This window comes from Neoarius graeffei, chromosome 12, assembly GCF_027579695.1.
Source record: "Neoarius graeffei isolate fNeoGra1 chromosome 12, fNeoGra1.pri, whole genome shotgun sequence".
Classification (NCBI taxonomy): Eukaryota; Metazoa; Chordata; class Actinopteri; order Siluriformes; family Ariidae; genus Neoarius; species Neoarius graeffei.
The window spans coordinates 77,044,015-77,060,764 of NC_083580.1; the positions used below are offsets into that span (position 1 = coordinate 77,044,015).

Genomic DNA, 16,750 nt, shown 5'->3' on the forward strand with positions numbered 1-16,750 from the left:
GGCCTTTCTGTGTGGAGTTTGCATGTTCTCTGCGTGGGTTTCCCCCGGGTGCTCCGGTTTCCCCCACAGTTCAAAGAAGGTTCCAGGTTTGAACCTCGTGGCCGACAGGGGCCTTTCTGTGTGGAGTTTGCTGTTCTCCCCGTGTCTGCGTGGGTTTCCTCCGGGTGGTCTGGTTTCCCCCACAGTTCAAAGAAGGTTCCAGGTTCAAACCTTGCGACCAACAGGTGCCTTTCTGTGTGGAGTTTGCATGTTGTCTGCGTGGGTTTCCTCCGGGTGCTCCGGTTTCCCCCACAGTTCAAAGAAGGTTCCAGGTTCGAACCTCGTGGCCAACAGGTGCCTTTCTGTATGGAGTTTGTATGTTCTCCCCATGTCTGCGTGGGTTTCCTCCAGGTGCTCCGGTTTCCCCCACAGTTCAAAGAAGGTTCCAGGTTTGAACCTCGTGGTCGACAGGGGCCTTTCTGTGTGGAGTTTGCATGTTGTCTGCGTGGGTTTCCTCCAGGTGCTCCAGTTTCCCCCATAGTTCAAAGACATGCAGATTTGGTACTGTAATTTTTTTTTTAAAGAAAGAAAGCACAACTTTATTCATCACACACTTGTGAAATTCCTCTCTGCATTTAACCCATCTGAAGCAGTGAACACACACATGTGAGCAATGAGCACACACACACACACACACCCCCAGAGCAGTGGGCAGCACGCTAACAGCACCCAGGGAGTGGTTGCGAGTTACATACCTCACTCAAGGGCACCTCAGCCCAAACCCATCCCATATTAACCTAACCGCATGTCTTTGGACTGTGGGAGAAACAGGAGCAAGACACGTGAAGAACATGCAAACTCTACACAGAAAGGCCCCCGCTGGCCGCTGGGCTCAAACCCAGAACCTTCTTGCTGTGAGACTACAGTGCTAACCACTTACACCACCGTGTTGCCCATTGGTGTACGGTTGGTACACAGTTGGTGCAAGCTGTAGTGGTTTCCCAGCCATATATATATATATATATATGCTATGGCAAAGCTAATAAATCAAATTAAATCAAAAATCATTCCACCAAGGCTGCATCCAAGATAATGGTGTAAACTTCAGGCTTTCACACGATACAATAACACAATTTCAATTCATAAACCAGCATTTCGATATTTGACGATACCATAGAATCTACTCCGATATGATATGATACTATATAATCATCATCATTGCCTGTGGCCCTGATCGGGACATAGACTACTGACAAGGTCTCTCCAGGCATCTCAATCCAATGAACTCCTACACTGTCGGTCCCAAACATGAATGAGAAAGGAGGAGGGTTGGGCAGAACACACTTTTATCACACATACACTTAAGCACAGTGAAATTCCTCCTCTGTATTTATCCCATCTGAAGCAGCGAACACACACATGAGCAATGAGCACGCACACATACCCAAAGGAGCGGGCAGCTATGCTACAGCACCTGGGGAGCAGTTTGGGGTTAGGTGTCTTGCTCAAGAGCACTTCGGTCCAAGGCCACCCCACGTTAACCTAACCGCATGTCTTTGAACTGTTAGGGAACCCCACGCAGACACAGGGAGAACATTCACACTCCACACAATAAGGCTCCCATCAGCCCAGAACCTTCTTGCTGTGAGGCAACAGTGCTAACCACTATGCTGCCAAAAATACATGTCAGAAGTGGGATTCGAACCCACGCCTCCAATCAGAGACCAGATTACCCAGTTGCACAGAAGGGAGGAACCCTTGAGTCTGGCGCCTTAGACCACTCGGCCATCCTGACATTAAACAGCATAGCATCAGACAAGCACCCCTCCATTTAAAAAACAAAATTCACTACACAAAAAAGCAAATGAGACAATCCAGAAACCTTTCAGTCCTAGAAGAGGATGGATCTCCAGCAGGAGCACATATCATATCTGGTAGTGAAAGTCATATTCAGATGGAAGCTGCCAGAGTGAAGACTATCATCTCTACCAGGACCACCACTGGTACATGGAACATCAAAACCATATATGAAGCAGGGAAAAAAAAGTACAAGTTGTCACCAAAATGAGGAGATACACAAAATACTGTAATATTCAATTGAATAGCCTTTGATCAACCGACGTTATTCAGAATCTGGGCTAGGCCTAGTACTAAATCACAAATGATGATAACAAAGAGAAGGAGTACTTTCAAAGTATCAGACTTACAGCAAATTTGGCCTGCTAGCCTATTTAATTATTTACACATAGGTTTACACACCAGTCTTTCCTTTTTTTTTAATAATTATCCACTTATCGATTATATAATCTATAATAAAAACTTTCCATATTGTATAATTATGAGATAGCAAGTCATTACTCTGAGATAGGATTTCATAATTATGAGATAGAAAGTTATTATTATGAGAGACTAAGTCATAATTATGAGAAACTTTCCATATTGCATAATTATGAGATAGCAAACCATTATTATGAGATAGGACTTCATAATTAGGAGATAGAAAGTCATAATTATATTTAAAAAAGTATCTCATTATTATAAGAACTTATGTTGTAACTATGAAATACTAAATCATAATTATAAGAAACTTTGTTATATTCCATTATTATGAGCTAGAAATCATAATTATGAAGAAAATATCTCATTATTATGAGATAGTCAGAATAATGAGAACCTTTCAATGCCATATAATTATTGGTGGTGTAGTGGTTAGCACTGTTGCCTCACAGCAAGAAGGTCCTGGGTTCAAGCCCAGTGGCTGATGAGGGCCTTTCTGTGTGGAGTTTGTATGCTCTCTCTGTGTGGGTTTCCCCTGGATGCTCTGGTTTCCTTCCAAAGACTTGCAGGTTAGGCTGATTGGTGGCTCTAAATTGACTGTGAATGGTTGTTTGTTTCTATGTGTCAGCCCTGTGATGATCTGGTGAGGAGTACCCTGCCTCTCACCCATAGTCAGCTGGGATAGGTTCCAGCTTGCCTGTGACCCTGCACAGGATAAGGATGGATAATTATTGGATAGCAAGTCATTATTATGAGATAGGACTTCATAATTAGGAGATAGAAAGTCATAATTATATAAAAAAGTTATCTCATTATTATGAGAACTTATGTCGTAACTATGAAATACTAAGTCATAATTATAAGAAACTTTGTTAAATTCCATTATTATGAGATAGCAATCATAATTATGCAAAAGTATCTCAGTATTATGAGATATTAAGTCATTATTATGAGATACTAACTCATAATGATGAGAAACCCCTGCTAAAAATCTTCTATAGGAATCCTATAGAAAACTTAATGGCAATCCTGTAGAATTTTAGTTCATGTAGAACCCAAGTTCTATAGAAAAACAGTTCTATAGGCACATTCTATTGAAAAAATTCCTATAGACCAGTTCTATAGACCCAGCAATTCAGCAGCTACTATTGCTTCAGGTTCTTTTGGCATTCTTCCATGCAAACTGCACTGTTGATCAGTATTTACACATATTTGTAAATCTCATCTCATCTCATTATCTCTAGCCACTTTATCCTGTTCTACAGGGTCGCAGGCAAGCTGGAGCCCATCCCAGCTGACTACGGGCGAAAGGCGGGGTACACCCTGGACAAGTCGCCAGGTCATCACAGGGCTGACACAGAGACAAACAACCATTCACACTCACATTCACACCTACGCTCAATTTAGAGTCACCAGTTAACCTAACCTGCATGTCTTTGGACTGTGGGGGAAACCGGAGCACCCGGAGGAAACCCACGCGGACACGGGGAGAACATGCAAACTCCACACAGAAAGGCCCTCGGCGGCCACAGGGCTCAAACCCGGACCTTCTTGCTGTGAGGCAACAGCACTAACCACTACACCACCGTGCCGCCATATTTGTAAATACTTGCAGTATATTTTGGAGTGAAAATTATTAAATATTTTAAGATATACCATTGTGCGTCCTGCTAATGGATTTATACTCATTAAGATAGATGCAGTGGTTTATTTCCACTAAAATACAGTTACTGCAGGTGGTGTGAAGTTTCAACTAGTACGAAATGTATAAATTTAATAAACGACCATAGTTTCCCAAAGAAAAATAAACCTACAACTGTAACTAATTTTTAAGTTGTGTTTTTGTTGTTTTGCTTTTTTTGATTTAATATCATTTCATGATTTGTGCATCTCTTACATGTAATTAAGCTCCTATTTGTTAATAAATCCATATTATATTTAAAAATAATTCCGACTTCCTCCTCCAAATAATTCTGGTGATCAGGTGAGTTAAGTTGAAACCACTTGGCTGAGGCACTGAAATTTCATGATATGGTCATGACATTTTAGCCATACTTACAACCTAAAGTTCAAAAAGACAAATCATATTGCATGCCAGCAAGCTGTATATGGTCTGGGCCCCTCTGGGCTCTCTCCAGTTCCCTTAGTATGGTTTACTCAACAGTGGTGCCACCACCGTCATATATATTTATCTCATCTCATCTCATTATCTCTAGCCGCTTTATCCTGTTCTACAAGGTCACAGGCAAGCTGGAGCCTATCCCAGCTGACTACGGGCGAAAGGCGGGGTACACCCTGGACAAGTCGCCAGGTCATCACAGGGCTGACACATAGACACAGACAACCATTCACACTCACATTCACACCTACGGTCAATTTAGAGTCACCAGTTAACCTAACCTGCATGTCTTTGGACTGTGGGGGAAACCGGAGCACCCAGAGGAAACCCACGCGGACACGGGGAGAACATGCAAACTCCGCACAGAAAGGCCCTCGCCGGCCACGGGGCTCGAACCCGGACCTTCTTGCTGTGAGGCGACAGCGCTAACCACTACACCACCGTGCCGCCCATATATATATTTATATAAAATATAAATATTCTTGAGTAGACACAAAAACACCAAACCAATAAATAATGTTCAAATATAGATTTCCTACAGAACTTGAGTTTTAATAGAAATTTTCTGTCCGAAAGAACACACTTGGCAACTTCCATAGAATACTGAGAAAAGCCTATAGAAACGGGTGGCACAGTGGTGTAGTGGTTAGCGCTGTCGCCTCACAGCAAGAAGGTCCTGGGTTCGAGCCCCGGGGCCGGCGAGGGCCTTTCTGTGCGGAGTTTGCATGTTCTCCCCATGTCCGCGTGGGTTTCCTCCGGGTGCTCCGGTTTCCCCCACAGTCCAAAGACATGCAGGTTAGGTTAACCGGTGACTCTAAATTGAGCGTAGGTGTGAATGTGAGTGTGAATGGTTGTCTGTGTCTATGTGTCAGCCCTGTGATGACCTGGCGACTTGTCCAGGGTGTACCCCGCCTTTCGCCCGTAGTCAGCTGGGATGGGCTCCAGCTTGCCTGCGACCCTGTAGAAGGATAAAGCGGCTAGAGATAATGAGATGAGATGAGAAGCCTATAGAAACTTCCTGTTCTATAGGACACAATTCAGTCTCTTATAGAACCATGCTGAAATCCTATAGAACACCAGAGTTCTATAGAAAGTCCTTTCGAGTTTCATTGAGTCCTAGAGAACTTCTATAGGACATTTTTTGCATTTTGCAGGATGCACAGGATGCATTTTTGAATTTATGGAAAGTACTTTCCATAATACATAATTATGATAGAAATTATTATGAGATAATTGAGAACTAAAGTCGTACATATGAGAAACCTAATAATTATGTTGAATAACAGAAACTGGCTTCCATAGTCAGAGGTGGACAGTAACAAAGTACATTTACTTGAGTACTGTACTTAAGTACACTTTTTGAGTATCTGTACTTTACTTGAGTATTATTTTTTTGGAAACTTATGACTTTAACTTCACTACATTTGAAAGACAAATATTGTACTTTTCACTCCACTACATTTCTATCAAGGTCCTCGTTACTCATTACTATAAAACGGCTTGGAAAGCGGATGGTTTTTTCTTTTCTTTTCTAAAATGTGATTGTTTTTTCGCAGGTGACACTGAGACAGACAATCAGTAATCACTAGGGTCACGTCACGTCCATAGACGATAAAATCAAGTTCAATAATTTCTCAGCAGCATTATTTAACACGATCAGTTGATGGCCGAATGGAAGGATGCGGTTCTTCTAGGGAACGCACACACCCATGGTCACACCGAGAACCCATGTTTCGGTTTTCAGAAAGGATTAAAGATACATTTCATTTTAAATGTTTGCTTTGTTTGCTGAAAATGAACCACATCACAGCCTACAAATACCAACCTGCGGAAGCATATTGAGGTATGAAAATGGTTTATTCCAAGAGGACTCTTGCAATGAAGTTGTCTGTGCTTTTAGAGCTAGCGATAATGTTGCAAACATATCGATGTAGTCTGGTTAGTCAAATGACTTTCTATGGATTTGCCCACCAAGTTGCCGTAGCCTTGTCCACAGCTAATGATAACACATAGCTAGTTAACTTGGACACTGTTAGTTAGCATGTAAAAACAGAGTTACGCTAAAATAAATAACTTATCTGAAGTCCTTTCAGAAATATGTTTTAGCATAATCTTGCCAAATAAACAGAATGTAGAAATCTTTCTTTTCTAGTAGCGTTAGCTACCCAATATGATTTCAAGTTTGAAAAGAGTTTGCTAGCATGTCAGGTGGAGCTTCACTGACTAGCTAGCTTAACGTTAGACCACCATGATGCACAGCATGTGTTCATTTTGTGAATTCACATTTCTGTCTTTGGTAACAGCATTAGGTTTTGTAAGCATTGGTATAGGTAATCGTATGGGGCCGAGTAAAATTAAGGATTAATTTCATGAGTGATTTCGAAGTTAGGGCGGCACGGTGGCGCTGTCGCCTCACAGCAAGAAGGTCCTGGGTTCGAGCCCCGGGGCCGGCGAGGGCCTTTCTGTGTGGAGTTTGCATGTTGTCCCCGTGTCCGCGTGGGTTTCCTCCGGGTGCTCCGGTTTCCCCCACAGTCCAAAGACATGCAGGTTAGGTTAACTGGTGACTCTAAATTGACCATAGGTGTGAATGTGAGTGTGAATGGTTGTCTGTGTCTATGTGTCAGCCCTGTGATGACCTGGCGACTTGTCCAGGGTGTACCCCGCCTTTCGCCCGTAGTCAGCTGGGATAGGCTCCAGCTTGCCTGCGACCCTGTAGAAGGATAAAGCGGCTAGAGATAATGAGATGAGAGATTTCGAAGTTTTGAAAATTCAAAACTTTGAAATCACGAGTGAAATTGATCCTTAATTTTATGAGGAACCATATGATTACTTGTTTATAATATATAGGGCCAAATTCATACTTCGGAAGCCATTCAAGTTCACAACATTTGTCATTCACGTTTTCTGAACCAATCAGGGCGCGAGACTATCTTGCACATTTGAATCAGTTTCTAAAGCATTCCTTGTTTTCGCAAATCTCTCGCTTTTCCCTCGAGGACTTTTCGTGATTCTTGAAAAGTAGCAGGATTGATCCCGGATATTTCTCCTGTCTCAGATGCCGATCCAATGCTGCCTGCATTACTTTAAGAGAGTCTGGTTAATAGTTTTCCCCATTTTCTTTCCTCACGTCTGCATAAAACTGCGATAGCACCTTGTCTAACTCATAGAATTCATATGCCACTAGAGAGACATTTATTTGTCTTTCTGCGGCCCATTTCTTAAACATGGAAAGCCAAAAATTCATACTTTTTTTGGTATTTTCATTTTTGCTTGTATGGGTGGCACGGTGGTGTAGTGGTTAGCACTGTCGCCTCACAGCAAGAAGGTCCGGGTTTGAGCCCCGTGGCTGGTGAGGGCCTTTCTGTGCGGAGTTTGTACATTGTCCGTGTGGGTTTCCTCTGGGTGCTCTGATTTCCCCCAAAGACATGCAGGTTAGGTTAACTGGTGATTCTAAATTGAGTGTGAATGGTTGTCTATGTGTCAGCCCTTTGATGACCTGGTGACTTGTCCAGGGTGTACCCTGCCTTTTGACTGTAGTGAGCTGGGATAGGCTCCAGCTTGCCTGTGACCCTGTAGAACAGGATAAAGTGGCTAGAGATAATGAGATGAGATTTTTGCTTGCAGCTTTCAATTGGTTTATCATTTCTTCATAAAATATAGCGAAACACGGCATTGCTGAGTCAGCCATTTTGTTGACAAAATTTGCTAATTTTTGTAACCGTAACCAAGCAACGAACTAGCCAATAGCATTTCAGAAATACGGCCCCGTGTTAAGGAAAAAAGCCCTCCTTGATTGACCAATCAGAATTGAGTAATTTTGGCCCTATGTATTATAATGGTAATAATACAACAATGTGTTGACAGAAAATGTACTTTTAACACTTATGTACAACCCCGATTCCAAAAAAGTTGGGACAAAGTACAAATTGTAAATAAAAACGGAATGCAATAATTTACAAATCTCAAAAACTGATATTGTATTCACAATAGAACATAGACAACATATCAAATGTCGAAAGTGAGACATTTTGAAATTTCATGCCAAATATTGGCTCATTTGAAATTTCATGACAGCAACACATCTCAAAAAAGTTGGGACAGGGGCAATAAGAGGCTGGAAAAGTTAAAGGTACAAAAAAGGAACAGCTGGAGGACCAAATTGCAACTCATTAGGTCAATTGGCAATAGGTCATTAACATGACTGGGTATTAAAAGAGCATCTTGGAGTGGCAGCGGCTCTCAGAAGTAAAGATGGGAAGAGGATCACCAATCCCCCTAATTCTGCGCCGACAAATAGTGGAGCAATATCAGAAAGGAGTTCAACAGTGTAAAATTGCAAAAAGAGTTTGAACATATCATCATCTACAGTGCATAATATCATCAAAAGATTCAGAGAATCTGGAAGAATCTCTGTGCGTAAGGGTCAAGGCCGGAAAACCATACTGGGTGCCCGTGATCTTCGGGCCCTTAGACGGCACTGCATCGCATACAGGCATGCTTCTGTATTGGAAATCACAAAATGGGCTCAGGAATATTTCCAGAGAACATTATCTGTGAACACAATTCACCGTGCCATCCGCCGTTGCCAGCTAAAACTCTATAGTTCAAAGAAGAAGCCGTATCTAAACATGATCCAGAAGCGCAGATGTCTTCTTTGGGCCAAGGCTCATTTAAAATGGACTGTGGCAAAGTGGAAAACTGTTCTGTGGTCAGACGAATCAAAATTTGAAGTTCTTTATGGAAATCAGGGACGCCGTGTCATTCGGACTAAAGAGGAGAAGGACGACCCAAGTTGTTATCAGCGCTCAGTTCAGAAGCCTGCATCTCTGATGGTATGGGGTTGCATTAGTGCATGTGGTATGGGCAGCTTACACATCTGGAAAGACACCATCAATGCTGAAAGGTATATTCAGGTTCTAGAGCAACATATGCTCCCATCCAGACGATGTCTCTTTCAGGGAAGACCTTGTATTTTACAACATGACAATGCCAAACCACATACTGCATCAATTACAGCATCATGGCTGCATACGTCAACCTATACGGAATGTCCGTATTTTATAAGAATTTGATTCAATAAACGTAGTATCTCATCTCATCTCATTATCTCTAGCTGCTTTATCCTTCTACAGGGTTGCAGGCAAGCTGGAGTCTATCCCAGCTGACTACGGGCAAAAGGTGGGGTACACCCTGGACAAGTCGCCAGGTCATCACAGGGCTGACACATAGACACAGACAACTATTCACACTCACACCTACGGTCAATTTAGAGTCGCCAGTTAACCTAACCTGCATGTCTTTGGACTGTGGGGGAAACCGGAGCACCCGGAGGAAACCCACACGGACACGGGGAGAACATGCAAACTCCACACAGAAAGGCCCTCGCCGGCCCCGGGGCTCGAACCCAGGACCTTCTTGCTGTGAGGCGACAGCGCTAACCACTACACCACCGTGCCGCCCCATAAACGTAGTATACAGGCGTATAAATAAAGTTATACTGATTCTTTAAAAAAACTTCAATATTTATTTAGAGCTATAATCAATTCCCACGATGATAAAAGAGCGCATAACATTTACAAATGTACTGTACACCACAGACAGCCAGTAAAGAGTCTTATGAAATCGTGCATTATCTTGTGGTAGCGAGACTTCATTCCACTTTTGATCATGCGCACACCGCATTGCGAGAATCCCGCCAACCGGGAAGTCATAGACATATAAACATAGATGCCGCCTTCTGCGTAGAATCATACTTCATCCTTGCCGCCATATTGGATGTGGCAAAGTGGAGATTCTTCAACCGTCTCTGGTATAGCGTCTAGACAGCAGGGGCGATTTCTCAGAGACAACAAGGGAAGCCAAGCTTCCCCTAAAATTCTCTCCCCAAACTGCGGCGTCTACGACGTTGAATTCTCATTAAAACAATAACTTGCATAACATAATATATGCCCAAGATTGTATTTATGTTCATAACTATCCTGTAACTTATTTGAGTGATGTCTGACGAACTTGCAGTTCGCTATGAGAATCACCTTTGCTGCCAGGCTGTAACCTTTCTTATTTCAATGGGCTCTATGGACTGGCAGCAGTGTTGCCAGATTGGGTGGTTTTAAGTGCATTTTGGCGGGTTTTGAACATATTTTGGGATGGAAAACGTCAGCAGTATCTGGCAACACTGACTGGCAGCCGGGTATCCGTTGCAGTCTACAAGACGGCTCTGAACAGCCAATTTCGGCTAGTTGTTATTGGTTAAAATCAACAAAATCGTCACTTCCAGGGAAGCCGGGCTTCTCTGGGACTAAACAAGACAGTGGGAGGGACAAGAAGCCGGGCTGATAAAGGATTATTGGAGGTAGTGTTTGAAAGACATGAGGAGGGCGGTACTTTGGCGAGGAACACGGAAGCATGATCAGTCCCTAGCGGATGTCGAGAAAGTGTAGTCGTGTGCCAAAGTGCTGTCCGAATTTCTTTTCATATAAACGTTTCTTCTCATTGATGTCTCTGTACATTACTCTGTAAATAAATGTAAATATTACTCGTTGTGCTCCGTTAACTTTCATCCATTCTATCAGTTTGATCATTCGTGAATTCACTCGTTTATTTCATTTGTAGTTCAATCTGGTTGTAGGCTAGCCTGAGCCTTATTGGGATCTGCAGTGCTAGCTGCTAACAGAAATTGGTGAAGTCTCTGGAAAGCACAACCAGCTGGTATGACAGGGTCACAGACCATTTTCTGGAAAAGGAGCGGAGGGCAGAATTTGTGTATAAATAGTGTTCATGTTCATGAATCTGAAGTGTGTATATTGTTCAGTAATGTTAAGAGAATGGTGGGCTCTGTGTTATAGGTTATACCTGGGTATAATATTCAAGGTTCTGTGTGTTGCATAGCCTACCTGGTTATGAATTTCCAGACTGTGTTGCAGAAGATGTTCAAGGATGTGTTGCACAGCTGGGTGTTGTGTTAAAGACTCTGTGTTGCATATCAGGGTATGATGTTCAAGGCACTTCGTTGAATAGCCAGTGATTTTTGGATGTTTGATATGTTTGATTAAGGATATGAGGCACTAGCCTGGCAAGCCAGACTATAATATGAAATGTACAAGCAAAAATACTTTCTGCCACTAGGTAGGGTTGTCTAGTTCACTATGCTAATGGGGCACACCTTTCTATGCTTTGATATCCGGCCTACAGGTTTTACGATGAATGCGTAAAATGGGCTTCCCCTGTTTTAAAAACCAGCAGCCGCCACTGCTAGACAGTAGCCGAGACTGCGTTTAACTGTACCAACAGGTTTACCGTCCAAACGAGATCACATGGGATTACCTTTCACAGGTGAGACTGCAAAAATACTTTTCATTGTATTTGGTCATTATAATGTAATTTTACGAACAGATTTTCCTGACTTTGTGGCTAATATGAAGTCTCGTGCATAATAGCCGCTCGGTGAAACCTGTCTCCAAACAACGAAGTATTTCCTTCGTAACTACGCTGATAACACTTTGTGTTTTTGTCAAACATTGGAGCTTTGTATTCATTCTGAAGGTTTATTGTTATTAATATTGAATAAAAAGTAACTGGGATATATCATTGTTAATTATCATTCAAATTTTAGGTAAATTATTTTAATTTGCATCTTATACGGATTTTATAAGGGAAATACGGATTTTGGAGGTTGGTTATACAGGTTTGATTGACCAAAGGTTGACATGTATGTGGCTGAGTAGAAGAAGGGTCCGGGTACTGAACTGGCCAGCCTGCAGTCCAGATCTTTCACCCATAGAAAACATCTGGCGCATCATAAAACGGAAGATAGGACAAAAAAGACCTAAGACAGTTGAGCAACTAGAATCCTACATTAGACAAGAATGGGTTAACATTCCTATCCCTAAACTTGAGCAACTTGTCTCCTCAGTCCCCAGACGTTTACAGACTGTTGTAAAGAGAAAAGGGGATGTCTCACAGTGGTAAACATGGCCTTGTCCCGACTTTTTTGGAATCGGGGTTGTATTTCTAAAAGCTCTCTCTCTATCTCTAAAGCAAACAAGTTCACAAACTTTAAATATGTTAATATCTACAAGACGAAGGAGAATTTTCCAGGCAGCTGATTGGCTAAACCGGATCAGTCACATGTGGAGCCGCTTCTATGATTGGTCGCCTGATGTTCGTGCTCGCGACGCTTCGTTTTGCTCAGTCTGAAACAAAGATGGCGGAAGAGGAAAGCGAGTTAACTTCTCCTGGTGTTGTGGAAGAACTTTTCACGTCACCTCTAAACCTGAGTTTGTTGTGTCTTTGTTTGTTTCTGTTGTACAAAATATTTCGCGGAGACAAGCCTGTGGAAATGGCCGAAGCTGAGGAGCCGTTACCCAAGCTGAAGAAGCGGGACTTCAGTGTGGAGGAGCTGAGGGAGTATGACGGAGTGAAGAACCCCAGAATCCTCATGGCTGTCAGTGGCAAAGTGTTTGATGTGACGAGAGGAAAGAAGTTCTACGGTCCTGGTAACAACACTGAGTAGTTAAAGAGAAAGCTTTAAAATAAATAGATAAATAAATAAATCCCAGTCTTTCTTAGTGCATGTGGTTTTAATTATTGTGTTTATGAATGCAGTGAATAATTGAGTAGCACGTTCATGTACTTTTAATTAAATATCTTCCATGCTTTCAGTTTTGCAAATTATTTTATTTTGCACTTTTCTACTCAGTGCACTTTGTTTCTCTTGATTCACACCCCTTATTTCCTTCCTTACCCATTGGCACATTGAAAAATCCTCAAACCTTCCAAATACCAAGGTGCAGGTTTGACTGTTTGTTTGTTTTTTTTTAATAAACTTTTGGGTTTTTTTTCCTTCATGTTTTTCATATTCATACACTTGGTAAATAAGAGACACTATGGTTGTCTGAAGCTTGCGAATGAGTAATGACATGAAAGTGAGGCCAAAGATCAGGGTCTGATCAACATTTCAGTTTTTCCTCTGTTAGGACTAGGTGAAACGTCAATGAGTGTGATCCAACCGTGTGTGTGTGTGTGCGCACTAATGATGTTCTGAGACTATAAAAATAATAAACACTCCATGTTAATTTTATTTCCAGGTGGCCCTTATGGAGTCTTTGCGGGTAGAGATGCTTCCAGAGGACTGGCTACGTTCTGTCTCGATGAGACGGCTGTGAAAGAAACGCATGACGATCTTTCAGACCTCAGTGCGAGAGAGCAGGAGGGTCTGGCTGAGTGGGAGTCGCAGTTCACCTGTGAGTCAAAGCACTTTCGTGGACTGTTTTTGTTTGTTTTTACATTGTTGGGTTTCATCTAGCAAGTATTCTGCTTTTCTCCTGACAGACAAATACGATTATATCGGCAAACTCTTGAAGCCTGGTGAAGAGCCGACAGAGTACACGGATGACGAGGACGTGAAGGACAAAAAGAAGGACTAGGACATGAGCGGACCATGTTGTTGTTATGATCATGATGCTTTGTTAAAGAATTTCATCTAACAGTGATATTTGAAATGCAAGTAATTATATGATACACTACATATCCATTTTGTATGAGATTTCAAAACGATACGTGAGGGAGGCAGGAATGTGATTTTTTTGTTTCTACAAATGTAGACGAAATCTAACATTTTGTAGGTGGGACCTTAATAATAAGAGTTTATGAAACGCTTGTATCTGAACATGCTTATTAAAGTAATTTTCATATTAAATGCTACTGATTCCAGTTTAATGAGTTTAATGCCAGATCCTAATAACCACAACTATTCCAAGTCTTCAGTCTCATGCTGTGACACACACAAGCTATAATAACTGCAATGTTGTGTTGCTGTTTTAATCACTGGACAGTTCAGTGTGTGTGAGAGACAGAGAAGCCCCGTTGTGCTTTGCATAACACTTTGAATACAACATGCTATTGGTTTCTAACTGATACAGAATCTGAGTGTACTTTATAAAACTGCATAGACGCCATACAACAGGACAAACACCAAGGGGGATGAATACTTTTGCAAGACACTGTATGTACTATACTAGTGCATCTCAAAAAATTAGAATACCATGAAAAAGTAACTTTTTTTCATAATTTAATTCAAAAAGGTAAACTTTCGTATATTCATTACATGTAAAGTGAAATATTTAAGCCTTTTTTGTTTTAATTTTGATGATTATGGCTTATAGCTCATGAAAATCAGAAATCCAGTATCTCAAATTATTAGAATATTCCCTAAGATCAATCAAAAAAAGGATTTACAATACAGAAATGTCCAACTTCTGAAAAGTATATTCATTTATACACTCAATACTTGGTTGGGGCTCCTTTACCATGAATTACTGTATCAATGCGGTGTGGCATGGAGGTGATCAGTCTGTGGCACTGCTGAGGTGTTATTGAAGCCCAGGTTGCTTTGATAGTGGCCTTCAGCGATCTGTATTTTTGGGTCGGGTGTTTCTCATCTTCCTCTTGACAATACCCCATAGATTCTGTATGTGGTTCAGGTCAGGCAAGTTGGCTGGCCAATCAAACAGTAATATCATGGTCAGCAAATCATTTGGTAGTAGTTTTGGCACTGTGGGTAGGTGCTAAGTCCTGCTGGAAAAGGAAATCAGCATTTCCAAAAAGCTCGTCAGCAGATGGAAGCATGAAGTGCTCTAAAATCTCCTGGTAGATGGCTGTGTTGACTTTGGACTTGATAAAATACAGTGGACCAAGACCAGCAGATGACATGGCACCCCAAATCATCACAGACTGTGGAAACTTCACACTGGGCTTCAAACACCTTGGATTCTGTGCCTCTCCACTCTTCCTCCAGACTCTAGAACCGTGATTTCCAAATTAAATGCAAAATGTACTTTCATCTGAAAAGAGGACTTTGGACCACTGAGCAACAGTCCATTTCTTTCTCTCCTTAGCCCAGATAAGACACTTCTGACTTTGTCTCTGGCTCAGGAGTAGCTTGATATTAGGAATGTGAAAGTTGTATCCCCTTTCTTGAAGATGTCTGTTCATGATAGGTCTTGATACACTGACACCATCCTCAGTCCACTCCTTGTGAAGCTCTCCCAAGTTCTTGAAACAACTTTTCTTGACAATCCTCTCAAGACTGCGGCCATCCCTGTTGCTTGCGCACCTTTTCCAGCCACCCTTTTCAGCAATGACCTTTTGTGGCTTGCCCTCCTTGTGGAGGGCATCAGTGATCATCTTCTGGACAACAGTCAAGTCAGCAGTCTTCCCCATGATTGTGGTTGTGTGTACTGAACTAGACCGAGAGATACACTGTGTTCATACTGTTTTACTCAAACTCGAAATGAAATATTCTAATATTTTGAGATTTTTTAAATGTTTTTGTACTGTATGCCATACTGATTAAAATTAAAATAGAAAAATGCTTGAAACTTTTTAGTTTATGTGTAATGAGTCTATAATATATAACATTTTCACTTTCTTAAATAACTGATGGAAAATATTGAGCTTTTTCACAATATTCTAATTTTTTGAGATGCACTAGTACACTCATCCAACACTTTGTTAGAAAAGCCCATACACCACCTCTATGATGGGGAAACTGCATACCGAATCTCATTGTACAATGGCAATAAAAGTATTCGTATTCTTATTTCCTCTAGCAGTTTTGGTGTACTACGTCAAATCTCAATCATAGTTATGTCTTGGTGGAAAGGACAGATAGAAGAAAGGATACAAAACCAAGCAGAAAAAAATGACTACAAGGCAAAGTAAACAATACATTATCAGTTACATATAAGAACATATAAGTACCTTTTGGGCCCTAAAAAAAAAAGCCCATAAGATCCAATAATGAGCCCTAGGGGGTACATTAATGTAGATTGTACCTTGGGGTACAGAAATGGACTCCTACTGTACCCTATTTCTGACTGTGTACTGTACCAGTACAACATAACATCTAGTAACTGAGAGGATCTGGCCATGGACAGACATAGCTGGAGGAAAGCAGTGCATGAGGGTGCAGCATACCATGAAAACGAACTCCACCGTGCCACACAAGCAATGCGGCAGTGCCGAAAGGATCACATGGAAAAGGCTCCAGCAATACCCACCACCTCTACTTTCCCATGCCCACACTGCACCAAAATATGTGGATCAAGGATTGGTCTCTACAGCCACCTGAAGATCCACAAGTAGAAAACCCTACTGAGAGGACAGTCATACTCGTTTCGAGTGACCGCTGATGATCATGATGACTGTACCAGTGTGCTGCCCTCATAACCACCAGTCATTTTAAAAATAGAGTAAAAAAAGATTGTAATTTGCATTATAAACATGAAGTCTTTCTGTAACATGAGGTGTCAATAGAATACACAAAATTGATAATTAGGAGTATTTACATGTAAATGAATTTAAAAAATATGCATG

The 16,750-nt window shown here is 41.6% G+C and overlaps 1 protein-coding gene and 1 non-coding gene across 2 annotated transcripts; one reads left to right on the forward strand and one right to left on the reverse strand.

Annotated features, from left to right (window-relative positions):
- Window positions 1–1,663: 1,663 nt before the first annotated feature.
- On the reverse strand, window positions 1,664–1,774 carry trnal-caa (transfer RNA leucine (anticodon CAA)). The gene is made up of 2 exons: window positions 1,737–1,774; window positions 1,664–1,709 (listed from the first exon to the last, which is right to left on the reverse strand). It is a non-coding gene; the product is annotated as a tRNA-Leu (tRNA).
- A 10,766-nt stretch (window positions 1,775–12,540) lies between these two features.
- Window positions 12,541–14,072, forward strand: pgrmc1 (progesterone receptor membrane component 1). The gene is made up of 3 exons (XM_060935246.1): window positions 12,541–12,870; window positions 13,462–13,617; window positions 13,706–14,072. Exons 1-3 carry the CDS (start codon window positions 12,579–12,581, stop codon window positions 13,798–13,800), a joined length of 543 nt encoding a protein of 180 aa, XP_060791229.1. The 5' UTR covers window positions 12,541–12,578; the 3' UTR covers window positions 13,801–14,072.
- The last annotated feature ends 2,678 nt before the right edge of the window (window positions 14,073–16,750 follow it).

Bases quoted from the DNA above. Each gene is read 5' to 3' on its own strand.
- pgrmc1 (XM_060935246.1), top strand. From the start codon at position 12,579: ATGGCGGAAGAGGAAAGCGAGTTAACTTCTCCTGGTGTTGTGGAAGAA. The intron at 12,871-13,461 runs GTAACAACACTG...TTTTATTTCCAG, and splicing joins AAAGAAGTTCTACGGTCCTG to GTGGCCCTTATGGAGTCTTT. The intron at 13,618-13,705 runs GTGAGTCAAAGC...TTCTCCTGACAG, and splicing joins GTGGGAGTCGCAGTTCACCT to ACAAATACGATTATATCGGC.